Source organism: Lithobates pipiens, unplaced genomic scaffold (genome assembly GCF_037356315.1).
Source record: "Lithobates pipiens isolate NorthernLeopardFrog02 unplaced genomic scaffold, aLitPip1_a1.2 Scaffold_25, whole genome shotgun sequence".
Taxonomy (NCBI): domain Eukaryota; kingdom Metazoa; phylum Chordata; class Amphibia; order Anura; family Ranidae; genus Lithobates; species Lithobates pipiens.
In genome coordinates, this window is record NW_027507787.1 from 165,352,206 (window position 1) to 165,375,710 (window position 23,505).

At 42.7% G+C, this 23,505-nt stretch overlaps 1 protein-coding gene across 4 annotated transcripts in view; it reads left to right on the plus strand.

Annotated features, from left to right (window-relative positions):
* The window catches only part of CLCN1 (chloride voltage-gated channel 1), a 238,176-nt gene that overhangs the window by 99,660 nt on the left and 115,011 nt on the right, over window positions 1-23,505 (plus strand). For all 4 annotated transcript variants that reach the window (XM_077455098.1, XM_077455099.1, XM_077455097.1 and 1 more), the window contains exon 2: window positions 19,734-19,866. In XM_077455098.1, coding sequence (XP_077311224.1) covers window positions 19,734-19,866 — 133 coding nt within the window. The remainder of the gene's footprint in view (window positions 1-19,733; window positions 19,867-23,505) is intronic.

The following is a 23,505-nucleotide window of genomic DNA, read 5'->3' on the forward strand; positions in this document are numbered from 1 at the left end:
TACACGGCATAATAGATTAGGAGATAATCAGACAGATTGGGGTAAGGAGTTCCATAGGATTGGAGAGGCTCTGGAAAAGTCCTGGAGGCGAGCATGGGAGGAGGTGATGGATGGATAGATGTCAACCTGGAAGAGTGGGTGTTCCTTAGCAGGCTGTATTTGCACGCAGATCGCCCACATGTGAAGCTGAGGCTCCATAATTGAAATAAATAAAATCCAATGGGGACCAGGAACCATCAGGTTGGAGAGGAAAGGGCTAGATGATGCCAGGAAATGAGGTGGCCTCTATCTGACTTGCTGTGGCTTCCAATGCACATTGTGTTAGAAGCTCACAGTATGCAGTGAAATCAGAGTAAACTGTTTCAGTCCAGGAGAGGAGCCGATATAACTGTGCTAGACTGGCTGGAGGTCAGATATAAGTTTGTTGCTACAATGATGCTTTTTTAGCTTTCCATTTTATTTTTCCTGGCTTTGTTCCACTTTAGCCCAGTAACCACGTTCCTTCCACTGATAATTCCAGATATTACATTATTAATGAATGCTTAATGGACGCTTTTATCTTGCGCTGTGCTGGAGGGCGGCACATGAGCAGGGCGAGGTCTGGACACAAATCTCTGCTGCACTGCCTGCAATATTGTGTTCTAGAAGGGATCAGAGCACAGGATTATGGGGAACTTGCATCTGGAAAAATAGGGGCTTCAATTGTGGGTGGAGGTACAGGCAGCTTGTTAAAGTGACATTAAAGGCAGAACAAAAAATAAATAAAAAATCTTATACTTACCTGCTCTGTGCAGTTGCATTTGCAGCCCTGATCCTCCTCTTCTCAGGTCCCCTGCTGGTGCTCCTGGCTCCTCCCTCCTGTTGAGTGCCCCTAGAGCAAGCAGCTTGCTATAGGGGCACCCGAGCAGGTTTGCTCCCTAGCCACGGCCTGGCCCTGCCCCTCTCTCTCCTCATTGGCTCACTGACAGTGAGTGACAGCAGCGTGACCCAATGGCACCAATAAAGAGGGAGAGTGCCCGGAGAGTTGAGGCTCTCGTGCACATTGCTTGATCGAGAGGGAGCTCAGGTGAGTATTAGGGGGGCTGCTGCACACAGAAGGTTTTTTACCTTCATGCATCGATAGAATAAACCTTTACAACCACTTTAAAAATCTTAGACATTTTTTTAATGGCTTATAAAATAAAAAAACTATAATAATGAATACATTGATTCACGTGTTTTTTGTGTGAATTTTAGGAAATGTTTGTATATGAATGAGTTTAAAACCCAACTCCAAGCTTACCCAAATAGTTAAATCCACTCTCCCCTCCTCCGCCAGCATGCACAGGATAAGGTTGGCCATACATTATACAATTTTCTTATACAATTTTCCTTTACATATACCAAACCCTTATAATATGAGGTCAAACCTAAACACTTTCAGTTTATATGCAATCGGGCAGGCCCTTGCTCTACATGATTGAAGGTAAATCTAAAGAAAATTGAATAAGAAAATTGTATAATGTATGGCCAGCTTTAGTTCTTGTTTTGTCTAGTGGGGGAATTCAACAGAGAGTTAGGCTGACCATACATTATACAATTTTCTTATTCAATTTCCTTTAGTTTTACCTTCAACTATGTAGTGCAAGGGCCTGCCTGATTGCATACAAACCGAAAGTGTTTAGGTTTGACATCATATTATATGGTTGTGGTAAATCTAAAGGAAAATTGTACAAGAAAATTGTATAATGTATGTCCAGCCTAAGACCACATACACACTATTAGATTTTCTGCAGATTTTTATCTTCAGATTTACCAAAACCATATAATATGAAATTAAACCTTAAGAGTTTAAATTTGTAAGCAATCAGGCAGGCCCTTGCACTACATGGTTTTGGTAAATCTGAACACAAAAATCTGCAGAAAATCTAATAGTGTGTATGGGGCTTTATGCTAACCTTAGGGCTCATTCACACAACACAGTACTTCTTAATGGGTACATAATGCATACACTGAGGTCCTCAGGGTTGCTGATAAGGCAGTACAGCCAGTCCTCCTGCGCGAAGCCCCATCAGTTCAAAAGGGGGGCCTGGGCATCTGCCAAGCAGGAGAGCCAACTATACTTCCTTATTGCTGACACTGTTAGGCCCCTTTCACACATGCGGATGGTATGTCCGTATTTCATCCATCCGTTTGCGGAAGAAATACGAACATACATGCATCCCTATGGGACAGCGGGTGTCTGCGGATGAACATCCGCAGACACCCGCTATTGTCCGCCTCCACAACAGCCTGATTCTGCAGACGGAGGAAAATCCTATTTTCTATCCGTCTGCAGAGCAGATCGAATGAGCACGGACAGACGGTCCGTGCTTGTCCGATCCCCATAGAGGAGAGCGGATAGCTGACAGGGTGGTCCCTGCACAGTGTGTGGAGACCGCCCTGTCCGCAGCCGGCTCAGCGGGGACAACGGAGCGATCCCCGCTGAGCGAGCGGATCATCACGGGGCGGATCATTACTGATCCGTCCCGTGTGAAAGGGGCCTTATGGATTTTCCTGCTGACTTTCACTCTTCTTTCTCCCTCTGGCTGCACTGCAGGGGGATAGATTCTTGGATCTGCTCCCCCTCCCCCACATCGCTGCCAACTTCCCTCTTCTCCTCTCCCGCCGGCAGCTGCTGTGGGTACACAGGGGGACTGGTTGAACGGGGAGGGGACTGGTAAATATGCCCTTCCTTTCCTGAATGAACACAGTCACCAATCTCTCCTCTGTCCATTCATCGCTGAAGCATTGTAAACACTGTTTACTATGTTTCAGTTTGTGAATGAACAGGATTCTTAGAGCACTTACCATTCATTCACTGTCCATTGCAGACCAGCTGCAGAAAAATGGACTGGGGAATATCTGTCCTCAGTCCCTTTCTCTGTTTCAAATGTGAAACATCAGGGGTCTGTTTAGACTGCCAAAGGACCCCCCCAAAAAAATGTTAAACAAAAAAGTTAAATAAATAAATTACAAAGTTCTAATTTTTTAACATTTTTAAAACTAATAAAGGACTCATTCAAATGTGCTTTGCTCTCTGAAGAGCGATCCAACTGCTGACTGCTTTTCAGAGAGAGAAAAACACATTTGAATAAGTCCTTAAAGTGGAACTTTTTCATCTTTCCATCTATTAAATCTTCTGCCCTTGTTGTTTTAGCTTTGGATAGTAAAAACGTTTTTTTCTGCCAGTAAATACCTTATACAGCCCACTTCCTGTTTCTTGTCTGGTAAAAAGCCTAGGCTTATGATATTGTGCAGAGCTCTCTCTCAGTCTTGTAAAAGTTTGCCAGGAAGGGAGGGAAGGGGTGAGTCATAAGAGGGCCAATGAGAGCTGCAGGTGTGTCTGTGTAAATCCAGGAAGTGAACAGGCAGCTGCTTCAGCTGCCCACAGTTATAATTGTTGCAGCCAGACTTAGGCCCCTTTCACAGGTGCGGGCTTCGACAGTAAAGCGGCGCTATTTTTAGAGCCGCTTTACCATCGTTTTAGCCCCGCTAGCAGCCGAAAAAGGGTTAAAACTGACGGCAGTATAGCCGCGCTGCCCCATTGATTTCTATGGGTAGGAGCGGTTTAGGAGCAGTGAATACACCGCTGCTTCACCGCTCCAAAGATGCGGCTAGCAGGACTTTTTCACCGTCCTGCCAGCGCACCGCTCCACTGTGAAACCCCTCCGGCTTTCATACTGGAGTGAAAGGGGCCGGTTTTTTTCAGGCGCTACACATGCGCTATTTTTAGCGCTGTAGCGCCTGAAAAACGCCTCGTGTGAAAGGGGCCTTAGTGGAGGGAGATTTTTGCAGCATATTTGGCAAGTACAGAATCATAGTATATAAAATAATATGCAAAGTGGTTGGTGGGAAGCTTCAGAATTACAAATTGTGTAAACAAACTGCAGTTCCATTTTAATACTTTTTTTTTATTTTTATTTTTTATTATTTATCATTTGGCAGGCATGAGGCATATTGTCTCCCTGCCACCTGCTTTAACCCCATACTAGTGCACCACAACTGTAGCAGCGCTATTCACTTGAATGGGTCCTGTCCGATGGGGGTAAAACCTCTGCCATGGCTATGAAGCGTAGCATTGTGTCCATAGTTCTGGTGACCTGGCAGGTCCTTAATTTGCTAGGATTTCCTCTCACTTCCTGTTTGGCTATGGGGCAGGAAGTGAAGGGAAATCTCCACAATAGAAAACAGATGGCAAAAGAAAATATGACAGGTTATAACCCTCTATCCAAAATGTAAAAAAAAAAAGTTTTGCCTTTAGTTCTACTTTAATATTAGGAGATTTACCTGTCCTGGAATCCAGGGATGTCAGCGCTGCAGCTGATGCCGCCGTCACTGGATGTACATTGTAGGACCAACAGTCCTGCATTGTAAGTATGAATACAGAGAGACCACCTACAACATCGGTGGGAACTGGGAAGAGGAAAACACTGGGCTACTGGGAAAACGAGGGGATAAGGTAAGGAAGAACAACATTTAAAGGTACCCTAGACAAAAAAATGTAATAAAAATGAATATTTAACCCCTGCAGTGCTGGAAGAACCCCACTGCAAAGGTAGCTTTTGCATTTCCTCTATAGAAAGTTAAGCTGCCTTGAGAAAAGCCCCATCCGCAGAGAACTATTAATCTGCAAATCTTTGCTGAGTAGTCTTTATTTATCTGTTGGTGGAGGATATTTATTTTTGCTATTTTTATACTATATATAAGTGGAGAATCTGCCTATAGCTGCTCATTGAGGGTGGTGTCAGTACAGCAGTAATGTCTCCAACAGAGAGGGTAGTGTTGTACATGACATAGAGTCATGGGAGGGGTGGAGTAAAATGTGGCAGCTGTGTGACTGATTACCTAACTAGTTCCTCTATTGATTAAAAATGACATTAGGTGAGAGTTGAGATAGAGGGTTGTAAAGTGCAGCAATCAATCCTCTACAGCGAGAAGACTGAGTGCAACGTAGAAGCGAGAAATACAAAAATCAGAACAAATTTCTAAATGTAGTGCACCCCCTAAGGTGCCGCTGGTGAATTTGATCCTATTTCCCCCTTACCCAGCCAGGCACACAGCATTTTCTGTACTCTTCCACTGGCTCCAAAAACCAGTCCAGGGGTTTTTTTGGGGGGGAGGGGGTGGTTATTTTAAACTGTGAACTTGTATAGGGATTTGGCACTCTCTCGTCCCCCCTCTTTTCCTGTGGCCTGCCAGGTTACATGCTCGGATAAGGGTCTGGTATGGATTTTTGGGGGGACCCCCACCCCATTTTTTTTTCATCTTGGCACAGGGTTCCCCTGAAAATCCATACCAGACCTGAAGGGTCTAGTATGGATTTTCAGGGGGACCCCTATGCCATTTAAAAAAAAAAATTGGTGCAGGGTTCCCCTTAATATTCATACCAGACCCAAAGGGCCCGGTAATGGACTGGGGGGATCCCATGCCGTGTTTTTCAATGACTTTTATCTGTATTGCCAGGACCCGACAATTCATTATAGCCGCTAGTAGTTTTAAATTACTTTTTTTCCTTTAGAAATGTCATTTTGTGCAGGGACTTTTCTAAACACGGGAAAAATTTGCCACTTTATAGGCATACTATAGACACCCCCCAGGTACAAAATGTCAAGGAATATTTCACTTTTATTCTTTCACTTTAAGCATTATTAAAATCACTGCTCCGGAAAAAAACAACCATTTTTAAAACTTTTTTTTGCATTGATAAATGTCCCCTGGGGCAGGACCCAGGTGCCAAACACTTTTTATGACAATAACTTACATATTAACCCTTAAAATTAGCACTTTTGATTTTTCACATTCGTGTCCCATAGACTTTAACGGTGTTTGCGTGTTCGAAGGTAGTTCAAATTTCAGTGCCTCCAAATACAGATTACCGTAAAGAATGTTAAAATTTAGTAAAATTTGTTTTTTGCAAAAGAAAACAAACATAAAATGTTATAAGGAAATGACAACCCACCAATATGGGCAATAAATTACCGCATGAAAAAATGCAATGGTTGCTGAACATGACCCTGTTCTGCGCAGATTCCCCCTGCTGCTTAAAATGGGACTTGGGAATCTCTGTCCTCAGTCAAAAGTGAGATATCAAGGGTCTGTTTAGACCCCCTAATATTTCACTAAAATTATAACAAAAAAAACAATTATTGTAAACAATATTGTAAAGAATAAAAAAATTAAATGGTAAGTACTATTAAAAAAAAAAAAAAAAAAAACTACTGACACCAATCTCTGCCCTACTGACACCAACCTCTGCCCTACTGACACCAACCTCTGCCCTACTGACACCGTCAACTGCTCTACTGATACCAACCTCTGCTCTACTGACACTGTCCATTGCCCTGCTAATTAATATATATATATATATATATATATATATATATATATATATATATATATATATATATATACACATATATATATACAATATCTCACAAAAGTGAGTACACCCCTCACATTTTTGTAAATATTTTATATCTTTTCATGTGACAACACTGAAGAAATGACACTTTGCTACAATGTAAAGTAGTGAGTGTACAGCTTGGATAACAGTGTAAACTTGCTCTCCCCTCAAAATCACTCAACACACAGCCATTAATGTCTAAACTGCTAGCAACAAAAGTGAGTACACCCCTAAGTAAAAATGTCCAAATTGGGCCCAAAGGTTCAATATTTTGTGTGGGCATCATTATTTTCCAGCACTTAACCCTCTTGGGCATGGAGTTCTCCAGAGCTTCACAGGTTGCCACTGGAGTCCTCTTCCACTCCTCTATGATGACATCACGGAGGTGGTGAATGTTAGAGATCTTGCGCTCCTCCCCCTTCCATTTGAGGATGCCCCAGGGATGCTCAATAGGGTTTAGGTCTGGAGACATGTTTGGCCAGTCCATCACCTTTACCTTCAGCTTCTTTAGCAAGGCAGTGGTCGTCTTGGAGGTGTGTTTGGGGTTGTTACCATGTTGGAATACTGCCCTGTGGCCCAGTCTCCAAAGGGAGGGGATCATGCTCTGCTTCAGTATGTCACAGTACAAGTTGTCATTCATGGTTCCCTCAATGAACTGTAGATCCCCAGTGCCAGCAGCACTCATGCAGCCCCAGACCATGCCACTCCCACCATCATGCTTGACTGTAGGCAAGACACACTTGTCTTTGTACTCCTCACCTGGTTGCCGCCACACATGCTTGATACCATCTGAACCAAATAAGCTTATCTTGGTCTCATCAGACCACAGGACATGGTTCAAGTAATCCATGTCTTTAGTCTGCTTGTCTTCAGTAAACTGTTTGTGGCACTTCTTGTGCATCATTTGTAGAAGAGGCTTCCTTCCGGGACGACAGCCATGCAGATCAATTCGATGCAGTGTGTGGCGTATGGTCTGAGCACTGACAGGCTGATACCCCCCCCCCTTCAACCTCTGCAGCAATGCTAATAAGTCATAAGACTCATAAGCTCAAAAGACTCATAAGTCTATTTTCCAAAGACAACCTCAGCATATGACGCTGAGCACGTGCACTCAACTTCTTTGGTCGACCATGGCCAGGCCTGTTCTGAGTGGAACCTGTCCTGTTCAACCGCTGTATGGTCTTGGAGATGCCATGTTTATCTTTCAGTGACCAGTAAGAGAGGTAACACCAAATTTAACACACCTGCTCCCCATTCACACCCGAGAGCTTGTAACACTGAGTCACATGACACTGGGGAGGAAAAATGGCTAATTAGGCCCAATTTGGAAATTTTCAGTTAGGGACATACTTACGTTTGTTGCCAGTGGTTTAGACACTAATGACTGTGTGTTGAGTTATTTTGAGGGGACAGCAAATTTACACTGTTATACAAGCTGTACACTCACTACTTTACATTGTAGCAAAGTGTCATTTCTTCAATGTTGTCACATGGAAAGATATAATAAAATATTTACACTTTTGTGAGATACTGTATATATACAGTATAGGTGTGTATTTGAACTTTGGGGTGCAACAGGCTCCGCACATCTATGCAAGGCAACGGAGCTAGCAAGGAGACTGCTGCTTTGACAGGTGACACTTTTCTCCAACTTTGAGCACTTCCCTGCTTGTCTGAAACATCCATTGCAATGATGGCTGCATGCCATTTCTCTGATGATGATGTCAGTGGATCATGCCTGTGTGTTGGGATGGCCACTTGTAGCTCCTCCAAGGTGACAGCACAGGAGCACAATTGGGATACATAGCATTGTCTCCCTATTAGCCCTTGTATACACAGTCGGACATTCCGCCAACAAAATCCGTCTGATTTTGTCTGACATATTTTGCCTGAAACTGGTGTTGCATACACACAGTCAGACAAAGTTGTTGGAAAATCCGATCGTACGTAACGTGATGACATTATTTAGTTATGACGGGACTACGTTCAGGCTAGTAGCCAATAGCTTTGGTCTAGGAATTTGATCTGAGCATGCGTGGCACTTAGTCCGATCGTAATACTCTACAAATGATCAGATCATGTTGTCGGAAAATTTTTATATCCAGCTCTCAAACTTTGTTGGGAAAAAGTCAGATGAAGCCCACACATGGTCGGATTATCCGACAACGCGGTCGGATCGGACATTTTCCATCGGAATGTCCGACCGTGTGTACAGGGGCTAACAGGTACTGCCTGAACAAGGACCTTTCATGGCAGGCTCTCCAGGGATTATTTTAAAGACATGAGAAGTACAGTAAATGTTTGGGATTACATCGGCTCCAATTAAAAATCGCCTCCAGCAGTTCCATTATTCTGTTCTTTATTAGAGGTCAGCAGACAAATATTTATTCAGCACACTCCTCATAGCAGCAGCTGTGCCGGTGACGGAGTCATGTCCATTGGAGTCGACTGAGAGATGTCTTCTCCGTCGGTGCGGTGGAATTTTTTTTCCAGAGCAGTGCGATGGCAGATCCTGCTAGCTGGTATTAAAGATGGATTAGGTGCTTCCGCGAGGACAGTGGTCTCTGTGCTTATTATTAGCTCATTTCTAATTGGGATGATTGATCCGAGGAATTAATTAAATTGTCAATATGAGGTCAGGAAGGATTACCTACCCCTGGGAAAAAAAAACAGTTGTCTGCTCGGGAGGAGAGGGTGATATGTTCACACAGAACAGTAGAGCAAAAGCTTTGGAGCTCATTCACACTTGCACATTTTTTTATTTTTTTTTGCACATTTTTACATTGCCTTGAAAAAGTATTCATCCCCTTGAACTTTTTCACATTTTATCATGTTACAACCAATAATTATAATTATATTTTTTGTGATTTTATGTGATAGACCAACACACAGTGGCACATAATTGAGAAGTGGAAGGAAAATGATAAATGGTTTTTTATACAAATAAATATCTTAAAATTGTGGCATGCATTTGTATTCAGACCTCACAAATTGCCTTCAGAAGTCCCACTTAAGCCCAGACTATTTTGCTGGCCAAAGACCAGAGTACTTTTTGTGATTCGGCTCTGTGCCGCTTTAACTGACAATTGCGCGGTTGTGCGACATGGCTCCCAAACAAAATTGAAGTCCTTTTTTTTCCCACAAATAGAGCTTTCCTTTGGTGGTATTTGATCACCCCTGCAGTTTTTATTTTTTTTCCTCAGTTTAGGCCGATACGTAATCTTCTACATATTTTTGGTAAAAAAAATCGCACTAAACTGATTGGTTTGCACAAAAGTTGTAGCGTTTATAAAATAGGGGATAGTTTTATGGCATTTTTATTAATATTTTTTTTTTTTTACTAATAATGGGGGCAATTAGTGTTTTTAATATATCGTGACTGCGACAAATATGGCGGACACATCGGACATTTTTGACACATTTTTGGGACCATTGTCATTTATACAGCAATCAGTGCTATACAAATGCAGTAATTCCTGTGTAAATGACACTGACGGTGAAGGGGTTAACCACTAGGTGGTGCTTTAGGGGTTAAGTGTGTCCTGGGGAGTGATTCTAACTGTGGGAGGCGTGGCTACGTGTGGCACGTCACTGATCACCGCTATTGATTACAGGGAGCAGAGATCAGTGACACTGTCACTAGACAGGCTTGTTTACATTAGCATTTCCACATTCTTCCTCTCCGTGAGACAATCACGGGTATCCCCACGGACATTGAGTCCGCAGGACCCGCGATCCGGCTTGCCGCGCGCTCTCGCAGGCCACCTCTTAAAGGGCAACGTACAGGTACGTTAGTTTGCCTGTACGAGACCTTCTGCTGATGTATATTGGCCTGAGGCGGTCAGCAAGCGGTTAAAGTCCCCCTGTGTGTAATTTAATCTCGGTATAAATACAGCTGTTCTGTGAAAGCCCTCAGAGGTTTGTTAAGGAACCTTAGTGAACAAACAGCATCATGAAGGCCAAGGAACACACCAGACTAATGTCGGACTTATGACTTGCTTCCAGTGTCTAGGTATTATCCTCTTTGCCGCATTTAATAAGTGTGGTTAGGGTTAGGTTATAAAAAAATATCCCAAACTTTGAACATCTCACAGAGCACTGTTCCATGCATCATCCAAAAATGGAAAGAGTATGGCATGGGATTTTTTCCAATAGATGTTGGCTCAAACTTGTCTTGCATACACACGGTCACAGTGTTGACGGAAATTCCATTTGTCAAGAACGCAGTGACGTACAACGAGCCAAGAAAATTTAAGTTCAAAAGCCAGTGCGGCTCTTCTGCTTGATTCCGAGCATGCCTAGAACTTTGTGCGTCGGAATTGTGTGCACAGGATCGTAATTTCCATTTGATTTTGTTGTCGGAAAATTTGAGATCCAGATCTCAAATTTTGTGTTTTGGAAATTCCGATGGAAAATGTCTGATGGAGCCTACACACGGTCAGAATTTCCGACAAACAGCTCCTGTCAAACATTTTCCATCGGAAAATCTGACCGCACGTACACGGCATTAGAGTGAAATCAATTGATCCCTAACAATAGGCCAAAGTAGCTATACCTGGCAGGTAAATTTAGGAGCAACCCTGCCTAAACACCAGGGTACTACATCTATGTGTGGCGGAAAACTAATACTGAACACACCATCCCCACCGTGAAACATGGTGGTGGCAGCATCATGTTGTGGGGATGCTTTTTTTAGCAGGGACAGGGAAGCTGGTCGGAGTTAATGGGAAGATGGATGGAGCCAAATACAGGGCAATCTTAGAAGAAAACCTGTTATGCCGCGTACACACGACTGGACTTTCCGGCGGAAAAGGTCAGACGGAATCATTTAATCGGATATTGTGTGTGCTTCAGCTGACTTATTTTTTTTCAAAAAGTCTGATGGACCTAGAAATAGAACATGTTTTAAATCTTTCCGAGGGAATCAATTCCTATCGGGAAAACCGTTCATCTGTATGCTAACCCGAAGGACCATATTCGACACAAGGGCAGCTATTGGCTACTGGCTATTGAAATTCCTTTTCTAGTCCCGTCGTACCTCACCACATTCGAAACGAATGGACTTTGGTGTGATCGTGTGTAGGCAAGTCCGTTCTGTCGGAACTCAGTCGGAAAGACCGTCAGGTATGACTTTCACACAACATTTGAGGGTTAAAGAGTTTCTAAACCCAGGACCCTGCATTCACTATATCTGGTCTCCCACAGTAAACACAACATGGAAATGCAATTATTTTAGTAACTATAAACTGTTAAATACCTTTTCTCATCAGCAAAATATAGCAGTCGTATGACTTCTATCAGTGTACGGTCCGAGCACTGGTTAAAGCTTGTAGGAGAAGTTTTCATTCTCCTCTGATAGTCCTATGAGGCTGCAGGACCCCTGACTCTCTGTCTGGGGAGTGCCAATTGGCCCTGCGTTGATCACATGCACCCTCCCAAAATAAAACTCTCTAGCAACACACACCAAACTGAGCATGTGCAGAGTGCCCCCCCAAGGCTCTGTACTATCAGCAGATGGATTGGGACAGTAAATGAAGGGGAGGATCAGAGGAGACGGGATCAAACAGCCTTTTTACACAACGCAGAGGACATAGGTGTGCACAGCCTACTTCATAAGGGCGTGCACCCCAAAGCTCAAGAATATTTGCAATGTGTGCATGTGTATATATACTAACGGTATCAGCAGAGCAATGAACATTGTCAGTAGGGCAGAGATTGGTGCCAGTAGTTTTTATATTTATTATTTTTTTACAATTTTTTAGGAGCCCCATTAGGGGGCTTTGGTGAAATATGGGATCTAAACAGGAGGAATCTGCACCACACAGGGTGATTAGAGTGTGCCCATGCACATCTTGTACACCCTGTGTGCACACCTATGGCAGAAGATTAACCCCTTAGGTTTCACAGTGAGTATAACAAGCATGCTTTACTGCATATACAGACTGATTTTACTGCTGTGGGTTTAGTAACATTTTAACATTGAAGTCTATGACCCTCAAGTTGCATGAAAGCCAAACCAAAGGGGTGCATGAACTACTTTGAAGTGTCTTTAAGCTGCATAGACATAAAAGGTTATCATTGGAAAACATGGGGTACGAATTTAAAAATTGACCTCCTACTCAGTCTAAGGTCTTTGAACGCACCTCTTATCCATACCCTGAGCCACCATTACACCGCCTTATGGCCAAATAACCAGCAATGTACCCCAGATGCAGTCTAATCACCACCACCACCACCACAATACCAATGTAACCTATCTTTGGGAAAGGACACCCATACCTGAGATTGGCACAATCCACAATTCTTCAATAAATTGTATCTAACACGGCCTTCAAAGGCCCACTGACCTCCGCCTGCTGCAATGGCAGTTAAAGTGCTTGTAAACCCTTACAAACCACTTTGACCTACAGGTAAGCCTAGATTAAGGCTTACCTGTAGGTCCAAGAAATATCTCCTAAACCTATATGGTTTAGGAAATATTTGCCCAAAAACAGGCACCGCTGTCTACGGCGCATGCGCCGTAGACAGCGGCGCGCAGGCGCACTGAGCGCGGCATTCTCAAGGACAGAGCTGCCGCGCGTGTCGGCTCCCGTGCGCATGCGCGGGAGTGACGGCTTCGCCGAATGACAGCGGCGGAGCTGCGAGACCCACCAAGAAGATGGATGCGGCGGACTACAGGGGACAGCGGCGACTTCGCTGGCTCCTGTGTCAGGTAAGTGACACATAATGGACTACTGTGCGATGCATAGTAGTCCATTATGCTTTGCCTTTGCAGGGAATGAAAGAGGAAGTAAACCCATCAGGGTTTACTTCCTCTTTAAATTAAGCAAAATAAATCTGACAAGAAATATGTGTGATATCATTTACACCATTGCTAAAAGGACCAAAGTTTGGAATAAGAAATTAGGGAGGAGACAAAAGAAAAGCCTACAGTGACTAATCTCTGACTGATATTCAGTAAGAACCTCCCTCCTCCAAGCCATGGGACATGTAGTTCCACAACACCTAGGGGGCCTTAGTTTGCCCACACTTGCCTTAGTGAGTCATTGCACTGCGCTGCAATATGCATCCATCTGCAGGGCCGCTGATAGGGCAGTACAACCAGCCCTGTTGTACCGGGCCCGGCCAGCAGGGGGGGCCCGAGCAGCTTTTAACTTCTAGCTAAAAAAAAAAAAAAAAAACGAAATAACTATATTAACCTGCACCCACTTGATTACTAACATATATAAGGAATATATATTCATTTCCTGGGCCCCATCAGGTTACCAGAGGGGCCCAGGAGGTGAAAGCAGAAGAGGGACTTTTTTTCTATTTTCGGGTGCAGGGATACAATGCTGTGCCGCATGCTGTTCTCAGTATACCTGCACAAACTAAAGTTCTTCCTGCTCACTGTATGCCTCTCCGGCGGATGGATATTACTGTTATACGGCTCCCTTCATCCAGTAAGTGCTGCAGCTTGAGGGACTTATCACTGGGACGGCTGAGACAGACAGAGCAGCAGGAGTAATCTGGACAATGGCAGTGGTGCACAGGCATGCAGTCCCCTGCACACACACACACACACACAGGGCCGCTGATAGAAATCATGGGGCCCCGTACAGCCTACCTGATGGGGCCCCCTTCAGCTCCACCCCTGGCCCCGCCCATGGTACCTCCTTCAGCCCCGCCCTGCCCCTGGCCCCTCCCCAGACCCCGCCTTGAAACAAAGTGCAGGTTTGTCTACAAGTGATAGGCATGGGTGGCACTGTCTGCAGCACATTATGGCATTGGTGGCATGGGTGGCACTGTCTGCAGCACATTACGGCATTGGCGGCACTGTCTGTAGCACATTATGGCATTGGCAGCATGGGTGACGCTATCTGTAGCACATTACAGCATTGGCGGCACGGGTGGCACTGTATCTGCTACCAGCAGACAGTGCCGCCAATGCCATAACGTGCTGCAAACAGTGCCAGCCATGACACTAATGGCATAACACATGTGCTACTTGCTGACAGCGCCACCCATGCCGCCAATGCCATATTGTGCTGCAGACAGTTCCACCCATGCCGCCAATGGCATAATGCCCTTGGCAGCATGGGTGGCACTGTCTCTGCAGGCATCACATGCGTTATGACAGTAGCGTCATGGGTGGCACTGTCTGCAGCACAATATGGCATTGGCGGCATGGGTGGCACTGTCTGCAGGCAGCACATGTCTTATGGGCCATAACGCATGTGCTACCTGCAGACCCATGCCACCAATGCCATATTCTGCTGCAGACAGTGCCACCCATTGCGCTAATACCATAATGTCTAAATGCTGCTGCATCAGTAGTAGTCGATCTTGAATCCCCCCCCAAGCAAGCACACACCTGTGTAATTTTTAGTCATGCCCCATGAGGCACTTCTTCCCTGATCCTGCTGCTGCCTGGACTGGAGTGTCCACAAATGATTCCATTCAGATGCGATGTCAATGATGACAGCTACTTCTTTTTTGTGCTCTGCCACCGCCGCTCACCTCACTGACACTGCTCTCATGAGGAGGGGGTGGAATCACTCCACGACACCAGGGGGACGGCATGATAGAGAACACACTGGCTGGGACTTGAGGCACAGGCAGCATGAGGTGTGGGTGCGTAAGAGGCATTCTTCTGCACCCGAAATAGAGGAAATAGTCCCTCCCCTGCCGCCACCTAGTCTGCAGATAGCTATCTGCACAAAAAAAAATCTAAAAATAACCAGGGGTTGGTGGGGGCTATTTGGTTGGTAGTTGAGTCGGACGGACTCTGATAGGCCATGGCTGGAGGATTTTTTTTATCTTAATTATTTATCTGCTTTGTTTGCCCGGGCCCCCCTGCTGGCTGGGCCCGGTACAACAGGGCCAGTTGTACTGGCCTATCAGCGGCCCTGCACACACACACTGACAGGTCACACTATTGTAGCATGTGCAGTCCCTAGACTCTGTGTGCTCATGGTTATTATCATTATGATGATCAGGGCACAGTAGGTGCTGTATGGCTCTGTCAGTGTAACATGACTGTGTGGTGCTGACTTTCCTGATATATGACTGTACTGTGTGTTACAGACTATAACTCAGCACAGCCATAACAAAGTCAGCATCACACAGTCATGTTACACTGACAGAGCCACACAGCACCTGCTGTGCTCTGATCATCATAATGATAATGACCATGAGCACATAGTGAGATGCTACTTTTACACATGTGATGGGGGAAGGGACAGTAAAAATACATAGCCAAGCTGCATTTTTACCACCCCCAAACCACTCTCCTTTCATAACCTTTCACCCAAGCTTTGCAATTAGGTCCTTTTTCATGCAGACCTGATTGAAAGCTCCGTATGAAGACACAAACTGAATGGGCACAGATGTCAAAACACTGACATCTCTCCCATTCAGATGCAGTTATGATTGGTGGGGCGCTGTAAATGTTAAATGTTCCAGCTCCTGCCTCCTGCCCTGACAGCGTGGAGGCAGGGGTGGGGTTATGGAGCGGAGCCAGGATGGGTTGTGGGCGGGGTCAATGGGGCCCCGTCAGGTAGGCTGTATGGGGCCCCATGATTTCTAACAGCGGCCCTGTCCATCTGTAAAGATTGACACTCATATGGATGGCAACACTACCTATAGACATTACATGTGTTGCCCCTCATCGAGGTATAGCCTGCAGTAACGCGTCCATTCGCAATGATATGATTGCATTTTGTACATGCGTGTGGTTTTGTGCATGCTTACAAAATGCGCAAAAAGATGTGTATCACGCTTGCGGTGCCATTCATTGTTAAAGCGTTATTAAACCCAAAACCAAAAATTTAATATATACAGTGCCTTGGAAAAGTATTTATACCCTTGAAATTTTCCACATTTTGTCATGTTACAACCAAAAATGTAAATGTATTTTATTTAGATTTTACAGTATGTGATAGACCAACACAAAGTGGCACATAATTGTGAAGTGGAAGGAAAATTATAAATTGTTTTCAGAATTTTTTACAAATAAACATGTGATATTTGTGGGGTACATTTGTAGAGTCAATACTTTGTAGAACCACCTTTCACTGCAATTACAGCTGCAAGTCTTTTTGGGGATGTTTCCACCAGCTTTGGCCATCTAGAGAGGGACATTTTTGCCCATTCTTCTTTGCAAAATAGCTCAAGCTCTGTCAGATTGGATGGAGAGTGCCTGTGAACAGCAATTTTGCCACAGATTCTCAATTGGATTTAAGTCTGGACTTTGACTGGGCAATTCTAACACATGAATATGCTTTGAGCTAAACCATTCCATTGTAGCTCTGGCTGTATGTTTAGGGTTGTTGTCCTGCTGGAAGGTGAACCTCCACCTCCGCCCTCCTCCCCTGATGAAGTCACGTGATGTGATGCCATGCGTAGGGACGGGAAGGACGCCCTCTGCTGCTGCATAGAGATACGAGTTCGCTACTCGTTTTTACACTGATATTTTATGAATGAAAAATTGTGAGTACCTTGGGTAATTTTCTTTAATAAATTGGTTATCATTCAAAATTACTACACTATGGTACCCCTCTTGTATTAATTTACTATGGTCCCCTGGAGCTCCAAACACATTGGAAAGGAGAAGTTTTAACCTGGTGGGAAGAACCTTAAAGAGACCTCCAGTTTAAGGTGTTTTTTGCCTTACCATAAGGTAAGGGGCCACTGACCACCTGAGTGTATGGTCACGAAAAAAGGAATCCACTGGGAAGCGGTGTTTCTCCAATCAGATTGCACAGTTACAACAAAAATACGAGCACCTTGAGGAACTATATATATACTGTTGAAGTGCCCTCACTGTTCCCTTCCATCACCTGTGTGTTGGACTAATTTGCTAAAGTAGATTCAGCAGCTTGCTGATCCACGTGCAGCTCACTGCACATATGAACTTGGCTCTGTAGTGTGTTTATTATTTTGATACTTATGCACTTTTGCTTTCACATATGTTGCTCTTGAGTCTCGTTAGCGTATCGGTACTTAATCTTTATTGCACTTAGCACTTTTGGAATTGTGTGTTTTTTTAAAAAAGCTTAACATACTTATCTAGTGGCTCTGTAGGGTATTTACTTTTAGCATTTTTTTCCCCCACACTATGTTTTGGTCTACCTTATGAAATTCACGTTTATTAATTTATTGCACTTAGCACCTCTCAACGAGTTAAACCTTATATACCTGATTTAGAGGCTCTGTAGGGTATTTATTTTTCGTTTAGAAACAGATTTTATAATTTTATCATTTTTTCTCACATCATGTTTATTCTATCTTATGATAAGCACGTTTATTAATCTATTTTGGTCACCTGATTTCACTTTTATTTTAAATTAAGTTTTATACACTGCACCAAGAGACATGTAGTTGTTATTTATTTACCCTGGTTTTATTAGCACATAGCACTTTTTTGCTTGCTGGGTTTGCTGAAGGTGATGGAACTAAGCTTATATTTCCATTCTGGTGCATGTTTAGTCAGCTGACCATAGCTTCTGATAATTCTTCTGACTATATAGTTCGTATTGGTGTACCATTACACTGAACCTACCTTTCTGGTCAAACAAGTATTATATTTCTTGTGTGGGGTCTAGGTGCAGGCACCCCTGTAGTGCGTTTACTAATTTAAAAAAAAAAATCTTTTAATTTTTTAATAGCCTGGGCTTATTTCAGTGTCTGATCATTTATATAAATATAACAGTATTATATGCACTTCTAGCTAGAGGGGAAGAGTTTCATATTGTGTTAAGGGATAATACCCCTCCCCCATATCTTTGAGTGAGAAATACCTCTCCCACTCATATTTGTTGAGTGAGAAATATAGGGAACTATCCCCTCCCGTGTAATACCTTAAACCAGAACAGCGCAACGTCAACCTCACTTTTGAACCTCCACCCCAGTCTCTGCAGACTCTAGTGCCGTGCACACACAAAGAATAAACTCTGAATGTTTTACATGCAACAGTGGTGCAGCAGTGGGTCCGACTTTGTAGAGGGACAACAAGTCACATACAAGTCTCACCCATCCAAATTTGCGTCAAAGTTGCACTCGAAAGTCGTATGACTTTGTAGTCATACAAGTGTGAATGAAGCCTAAGAATAATAGTTTTTTAGTCAATTTTGGGGAGGATATTTTGGTATTTTGGGGTTTTAAGAAAATAAAGGTCATAAGTATTGGTATTTGCAGCCCCTGTGTCATATCAATTTAATCAGGATTTTTACTTTAGAGGTGTTATATGGAATCTGACAGTTCTCTGCCTGACCCTAGGATGCAAGATATTTGTAGTGTCACAGACTTGTGCATTTTGGAGAAGAGAGGGTGCATTGTGTTTAGTATGACCCCCCATTCTCATTAATTGGAGCTCATTATTTTCAGAGACCCTTTTTTCCCCCAGAGAGTTGCCATGAATAAGGTCTCACACCAGACTAGTCTGCACCTTTAGAACAAAGACATCATCTCTATACGATAGCATGCAGATCCACAGCATTACTGTTTTCTAGTAAGCACCTATATACTAGCAGGTTATTAGCAGGTTCAATGAACTCCATCAGTTACATTTACACTATATTGTCAAAAGTATTGGGATGCCTGCTTTTACACCCCAGTCTTAGTCCGTAGGGTTCAATATTGAGTCACCCTTAGCAGCTATAAGAGCTTCAACTCTTCTGGGAAGGCTGTCCACAAGGTTTATGAATGTGTCTATGGGAATGTTTGACCATTCTTCCAAAAGTGCATTGTGAGGTTAGGTACTGATTTTGGATGAGAGGGTCTGGCTCACAGTCTCTGCTCGAAGTCATCCCAAAGCTATTCTATCCGGTTGAGGTCAGGACTGTGCAGGCCAATCAAGTTCCTCCACCCCAAAGTCTTTATGGCCCTTGCTTTGTGCACTGGTCCAAATAATTTGGTGGAGGAGGGATTATGGTGTGGGGTTGTTTTTCAGGAGTTGGGATTGGCCCCTTAGTTTCAGTGAAGGGAACTCTTAAGGCATCATCATACCAAGACATTTTGGACAATTTCATACTCCCAACTTTGTGGGAACAATTTGGGGATGGCCCCTTCCTGTTCCAACATGACTGCTCACCAGTGCACAAAGCAAGGTCCATAAAGACATGGATGAGCAAGTTCGGGGTGGAGGAACTTGACTGGCCTGCACAGAGTCCTGACCTCAACCCGATAGAACACCTTTGGGATAAATTAGAGCGAAGACTGTGAGCCAGGCCTCTTCATCCAACATAAGTTCCTGATCTCACGAATGCGCTTCTGGCTAGCCCTTGGGTATCACACAAGTGTCTGAGTTTTGTCTTTGTTCTCTTTCCAGACATATGGCCATTATACAGAGGAACTCTCACAATTTGCCAGAAAAGAAGCTGTCAAATTACGGCAAGAGAGGCAAAGTATCAGCACGACCAAACCACCTGATGTACAGAGGGAGTGCTACTCCAAGTGTCACAGTAAGATCACACATTAAAAAAATTTCTTGCTCTACCAGCACTACAAGGTGCCAAATGGACATATAGGGAACCAGACTTTGCCTGTTTTATAGTGCCTGTAATCATAGGAGATCTCTATTATTGTGGTTTATCAGAAAGGATTAAGATAATAATGAAACATGATAGTCGTTGGGACCTAGAAACCTCATGCACTAATTCTACTTGCTCATTTACATCTAGGGTTGTCACCCCATCCCTTTAAACCCAAACACATATTAATTGCACAGGTTCTGAGGCTAATTTAACGCAGATAAGGCACCAAAAGAGTTTAATTACCACCTTAATTAGTCACAGAATCTGTGTGCAATTAATAAGTATTCGGGTTTAAAGGGATGAGGTGGCAACCCTATTTACATCTAGAAGACCGAGTTTCAATACCAACAATAACTGCACTCCAGATATAGAGGGGCACCTCCCTAATGGACACTGAGATGTTTCATTGGTTACTGGGAGGGTTCCTGTAGCATATAGGTCTAAACGCCTGGTACTGCATGGAGACCTGGTGGTGTTTTTGCATCTCAGCCCATTGTGGCCCAGATGGTCCATACAATTGGAGCTGCACCATCCGAGGTTCTCCAGCAGTAGGTAGACTGTTGTGGTCTTTGGGGGAATGGGGGACCTCGAGGTGAGGTTGGGTGCGGTCGCAGGGGTTGGGTCTCTGTGGGAGGGTATGTGGTGTTGTGGGGTGGGTTTCTGGTCTGCCATTTCATTTTTATTATTGTATTTTGTATTTTTCTAATAAATTTGCGGTAGGCACAAGTTGGTGTTGGTTCCCTATTTTCCTGTCTCTGTTTGGTTTTAAGTTAATTCTAAGGGACACCAATATTACTTGGGTAGGGCACTGCACATTCCCATTTTTGGGGGGAATCCTGGGACCATTCTTTTGCTTAGTATATGGTGCCTGTAGCTCAGAGCAAAGTTGAGCTCCATAGAGAAGACTGTAGGGTCTGACCGGGTCCACCTGAAAAACTGTCAGGGGGACATGATTGGCCTGCTTGTGTAAAAGCCCTTAAAGTTTAAATAACAGGTCATCAGACTCATTATCACCAAAAAGCAATATGACCCAAAGAGTGGTCACAGAACAGGCTTTATTTAGTAGGGCATACGTGGTCTAGCTAAATGTTAGCACAAAAAAAGTAAAAAATGACAATAAATACAAAAAAATTCTATAACCTTCCACCTAATTAACCACATGACCTCTGTAAGTGTTTATCCCCATTATGAGCAGGGCATTCTTTGCTATTCAGCACTGTGGTCCTTTAAAGTGGTTGTATAGTCCTTTTTGGGACTTTTACCTACAGGAAACCTATAATAAGGCTTACCTGTAGGTAAAAAAAAATATCTCCTAAACCTGTACAATTTAGGAGATATTCCCCTCGCAATGCGCCGCTGACTGCAGCGGCGCATGTGCACAGGGGATTCTCGGCTGAAAGCCCGGCAGACATCGGACCCTGCCGGGAAGAAATCTCCCGTGCACATGCGCGGGAGTGACGTTATCGCAGCTCCGGACACTCACAGTGCCGGAGCCGCGATACCCAGAAGAAACGCTGAGGGAGCTGACATGTTCTCTCTGCGTTTCTTCTGTGTATCGGACCAGATGTTGGGGCTAGACATGTGCATTCTGTTTAGTTCCGAATCGAAATTCGGACGAATTTTCATTATTCGGACATTCGGATGCATCCGAATGACCGAATTGCAATGCTAACGAATTCAAACGAAATTCGAATCAAATTCGAAAAATGACATTTTGTGGCCCGAATTTGGGGCCATGTATCTCGGAGCCACTTATAGCTAGGAACCCCAAATTTGGTGTGCAAACACAGTAGAACTAGCACTACAACATATCCAAAAATGCACCAACTGACCCTGAGTTACGTGGCCCCAAAGTCGGGTCGTAAAATGTCATTCTCTGCTGCAGAAAAGTGCTTGACATTTTGCGACCCGACTTTGGGGCCCCATAACTCGGGGTCACTTGGAGCTAGAAACCAAATTTGGATATGTTGTAGTGCTAGTTCTACTGTGCTTGCATACCAAATTTGGGGTTCCTAGCTATAAGTGGCCCCGAGATACGTGGCCCCAAAGTCGGTCGCAAAATGTCATTCTCTTCTACAGAAAAGTAATATAAATGAAATAAGATGTGTGTGTTTTTTGCACTGGTACACTGCAAGTATGAGAAGTTGATTTGACAGATGTATATAAGTAACTAATCATCTTCCAAAATTTCTAATTCAAATAGAAAAGATTAGAAAAAAATATAATTTAATAGAATAAAATAGAAAGAATATACAACCATCTTCTGAAATTCAAATTTCAAATAGAATAAATTAGAATTTCGAATAGTATGAATTCAAAAATTTGAATTAATTAATTTTAAATTTGGATAGAAAAGATTATAATAAAATAGAAAATAGACTAGAAAAATGATAGAACAGAACAGAATAGAATATATTATATTTTATTCTGTTCTGTTCTATTGTTTTTCTAGTCTATTCTTTTATATTCTATTAAAATCTTTTCTATTAAAATCGAAATCATTATATACTAAATTCAAATTTCGGAAGATGGTGGTTTTATAATATATATATATATATATATATATATATATATATATATATTTCTTTCCGACATTCGAATTTCGTATAGAATGAATTCAAATTTAAATAGGAAAGATTAGAATGGAAATAGAGAATAGACTAGAAAAACAATAGAGCAGAATAGAATATAGATACTATCTATTTCATTTTTAATTTCTTTTGCAGATTACTATTTGTTTCCATAAGATCTCCTGCAGACTATTAGCATCTATTTAATTTTTTTGCAGATCTCCTGCAGACTATTAGTATCTATTTTGTTTTCTAACCAGATCTCCTGCAGACTATTAGCATCTATTTTTTTAGCAGATCTCCTGTAGACTTTTAACAGCCATTTCACTTCTTTTTTTTTGCAGATCTCCTGCAGACTGTTAGAATCAATTTCATTTTTTTTTTGGAGATTACTATTTATTTCCATCAGATTTCCTGCAGTATAATAACATATATTTAATTGTTTGCAGATCTCCTGCAGGCTATTAGCATCTATATCTAAAGGATATGGCTGTTCTAATGCAAAAAAATAAAAATAAAAATGAAATAGATGCTAATAGTCTGCAGGAGATCTGCAAAAAAAATGAAATAGATGTTAATATACTGCAGGAGATCTGATGGAAATAAATAGTAATCTGAAAAAAAAAGAAAAATGAAATTGATTCTAACAGTCTGCAGGAGATCTGCAAAAAAAGAAATAGATGCTAATTGTCTGCAGGAGATCTTATTAAAACAAATGGTAATCTGCAAAAAAGTTAAAAATGAAATAGATAGTATCTATATTCTATTCTGTTCTATTGTTCTAGTCTATTCTTTATTTCTATTCTAATCTTTTTTATTCAAATTCGAATTCATTCTATACGAAATTCAAATGTCGGAAATATATATATATATATATATATATATATATATATATATATATATATATATATATAACCATCTTCCGAAATTCGAATTTAGTATATAATGATTTTGATTTTAATAGAAAAGATTTTAATAGAATATAAAAAAATAGACT